We start from the raw sequence: 3,822 nt of genomic DNA on the forward strand, positions 1-3,822 counted from the left end.
AAACACTAGAAGTAAAAGACGAAGCTGAAGGTAACTTCCTTTCGCGAATCGGAAGCTAACTTCAGCTTCAAATAACAGCTTGTATCAACATCTCGGTGTTGGCCTAAGACAGAAGAGGGCAGACTCTGGCTATGTTTTTCAAATGATAAAATCCTGTTTTGACACTGTCTAATATGTGAATAAAGAGTTTAAAAAAAACCCCCAGACTTCTGACTTGTTTGGGAGGATAAATTGGAGGCAGCTTGTAATTTAGCCACACGTGACATTCCTCGCAGAAATGYACGTCGCCTGCCATGCCAAAAGTTGATGCCAATGAATGTTTTTGAACTAAGCTCATCTAAATAACACATTTATTCATGTCTAACTGACATCTGCTATCGCTTTTCAGTAAGTAATATCAGCAAACTGAAACTCACTGTGCACTTCCTCTTTCCTTCGTGCAGTCAATTTGATGGCCAACTTTGTGTTCACTGAAAAATATTACCTGCTAATGAATTCAAACTGCGTGTCAGAACCTAACAGTCCGAACTGACGAAACGAATCAGAAACTTCCTTAAGTATTCCCGCCCAAACAAGGCACCAGAAGAGTTGACCAACAGAGGAAGTTTGTGGTCACGACCAGAGCCCTCTGGTCACGACCGTCCTCTGGGGCGGTTCTARGGGCGGGGCCAGAGGGGTTGTCCTGTCACTCATCTGTCCTTYACCTGSGGGTGATGATGGTGGATGCAGTTCCATGTTCAAACACTAGTTGCGCTAATGAGTCAAATAGTAAAGTCCAGAATGAATCAAGATTACAGAAGTCTTCTCTTCTTAAAATGTGAACAATCATGCAAAAAAGTATTTCAACTGACAAATGATGGCTGGATTTTCTCACATGTGTGTTTGAAAATATTTTATCTATGTACTTTAAAACGTGTTAAAAACTGGTGAGGAGAATTTACTGTGCAAGATGTTTTGTACCACTTTATAATCAAGCTCCCCTTGGCTTATAAAGAGTTTATAGATGGGTTATTCATTCATTTGTAAAGTTTACACTTCATAAATCATTAAATAAATGAAACTGGACACTTTTGTCTCTTTCTCATCCTTAATTATTGCATAATAGGAATTAGAGAGACCTTTATTCACCGTATATGARCACAATGAAATTACAGTTCAGAACACCCRTTCAGAAGAAGACAGAACAAACATGGGAGAACAGGTGCCCTGGGTCATGCAGCCACTGACCCTAGCACAGAGCAAGTATCATCTTCATGAAGACATCACGAGGAGGCGCTACCCTCTTAAACCCTCWTAAACACTTARTAATAATTTTTAGAATAGAATGCSTTTATTGTCATTACACATGTGCATAACGAGATTAGAGCCACTCCCACAATAGTGCAAAAACACATTAAAAGTAAAAGAAGAGAATAATGAGTAACAGGATAAAATTAGCTAAACTATGCCTATATATCAGCATGTATATATTTGTATTTATGCATACATACATGTCCAAATTTATTTACTTCTGATCCATTTCAAGGACGACCACACAACTCTGCAGAAGCCAATGCTCCTAGTAAGAAAAAATATTTTTACTGGTTTCACTTTTAGTTAGTTGTGAGTTGTGAAAAGAGATACTTGTAAAATACTGATGAAATACAAATACAGCTGAGTTTCTTACAGTATGACTTTATATTTGGCACATTGAGCCATTGGGTTTTGCCATTTCCTGAAGACAGGTAGCTTCAGTTTCTTGGAGCCAGATGGGTCTCATTAATGTACAGGAACTTTTACATCTATAAGGGGGGCCTTATTGTAAAGTGGTACCTTTTTTAAAAAAATTAAATTACATTACAAGTGTTTGAAGTGTAAGATATATACACTGGGAATTCGTGTGAAAGGATGTTGCACAAAGACTTGGCACCTCTATGAATATTGTGGCCCCTTGATGGCCCCTTACTCAGAAAAATCCTAGATCCGCCACTGTCACAGCTGTTCTGAATKGCCAAACTCCTTACAGCAGTTTATATTTTAAAAAAAAAGTTATTATACTTATCAGCATGTAAAGCGATCAATATCCGTAAGTGATAAAAGCCAACTTAGAACATGGGACATTCACCTTTATTTGTATAAGCATACTCATTAAGACAAAATCATACATGTTAAATTATAGTTCCAAACAGATTTGACAGTCAGCACAATGYGTGCAACAATCAAATGGATGTTTAAAACACTACAAACAACTCATAAATAAGTATTATTACTGTTGTGTCACATGATGGACAAACTCTTCATTGTAGTGAATCAGTAGTTTCTGATTATGTGCTAACACCATCTGTTCCATCAGAATTAACAGCAAAACATGGATAATAACTGTGTGACAATCTGGATCATTTTTTCATTGACAACCAGGATATTTTACGTAGAGAGATTGAAAATACCTTGAAGAACATCCCAATCCAGATMACTAGGAATGCTACAAGGTATTTCCAGGAAACTTGTAAAACAAGCCCAAATAACAGACCTACAAAACCCAGAAACAGGAGGACATTCGACACCTTGTTGTTTCTCATTTCATTCTCTGCACCTTTTCGTGCATTCTCCTCCTCTTTTCTCCAGAGTGTTGTAATCTCCTTCTTGAGCTCCTCCCCCTTGTAATGCATCTTGAGGTCATCCTCCTTCCTCCTGATGTCTCCATCTCTCTCTGTCAGGATGCTCATCTGCCTTTCCCTGATCAGTCTTTCCTGTTTGGGATAAAAATGGGTTTCGTAGTGACCGCCTCCATTTAGGGCCACCAGGGTCTGGATCTTCTCCATGAAGCGCACCACTTGTGTCTGGTCCTCTGGGTTTTTGTTGTTGAAGACATGGAAGCCACCGCTGCACTTGCGTATGAAGTTGCGKAGGTTGTCGTCGCTCTCTGTGATGATGTTGTTTATTGTTTTACCTTCCAGACGGTCCCCGTGGGTGAAAAGCACAATAGTGTATTCCCAAACTCTGGGGMCGAACATGGTTTTGATTAGCCCCTGAGTGTTTTGGTCTTCCTCGGTCATCCGTCCTAGAGGAATCACGTACACAAAGACATGAGGGCCCGGCTCCTGGAGCTTCACACGTTTGAGAATCTCTCGGCTGATTTCTTCCTTTTTTCGGTCTTTCTCAAAAAGCCCAGGCGTATCAATGACAGCAACAGGCGTGTCCTCAACCATCCCATCCTCCTTCTCACAGTGGACTGTGACTCTCTTCAGCTTCATGTCAGATTTAAACACCATTTTATTGAGCATTGTGTTCCCACTTGAGCTCTTTCCCGCTCCACACTTCCCTAGGAGCATAATCCTCAAACGCTCTGTGAATACAACAAGACAAAGACAGTGTTTGTTCATAAATAGTGCTTATGCCATCATTGCAATCTCCTCTTTGTTCATTAGTTGATTGTGAGTTTATATTTAGATGCAGCAGACTGYAATGGCCATGTCTGGAATAAATATTAGCTTAACCAAAACGTTTTTTTCTCAAATTGACTGAAAACAATATCCACTGTCATTATGGCTTCACTCAGTCCTACTTTAAAAAGCCCCCGAGGGGACATTTTTTTACTATTTTGCCACGCTATACTTTTGTGTYACCTCGCAAAAGTTGTTCATTACCTTGAGAGATCTGTGCAATGTGCACTCATGACAACCTGCCCACAAAACCAACAAGAAAACATTCCTAATTTAACATTATCACTGAATGTTTTCCAGTATTTTATACTGTAACCTATTTACAATGATTCATATATTTCAAATTGTGAGGTAACACACACACACACACACACACACACACACACACACACACACACAC

The 3,822-nt window shown here is 39.5% G+C and overlaps 2 protein-coding genes across 2 annotated transcripts in view; both read right to left on the reverse strand.

Annotated features, from left to right (window-relative positions):
* The window catches only part of LOC106516538 (nuclear body protein SP140-like protein), a 13,531-nt gene extending 12,872 nt beyond the window's left edge, over window positions 1-659 (reverse strand). The window contains exon 1 of the mRNA XM_014006945.1: window positions 417-659. The gene's annotated coding sequence lies outside the window, so the exon portion shown is untranslated. The remainder of the gene's footprint in view (window positions 1-416) is intronic.
* A 1,429-nt stretch (window positions 660-2,088) lies between these two features.
* LOC106516539 (GTPase IMAP family member 4) lies at window positions 2,089-3,326 on the reverse strand (the record flags this gene model as incomplete). Its single annotated transcript, XM_014006946.1, is given in 1 exon segment — window positions 2,089-3,326. A coding segment is annotated over 1 exon segment (951 nt), but the record flags the coding sequence as incomplete, so codon positions are not given.
* Window positions 3,327-3,822: the final 496 nt, after the last annotated feature.

Source organism: Austrofundulus limnaeus, unplaced genomic scaffold (assembly GCF_001266775.1).
Source record: "Austrofundulus limnaeus strain Quisiro unplaced genomic scaffold, Austrofundulus_limnaeus-1.0 Scaffold38, whole genome shotgun sequence".
Taxonomy (NCBI): domain Eukaryota; kingdom Metazoa; phylum Chordata; class Actinopteri; order Cyprinodontiformes; family Rivulidae; genus Austrofundulus; species Austrofundulus limnaeus.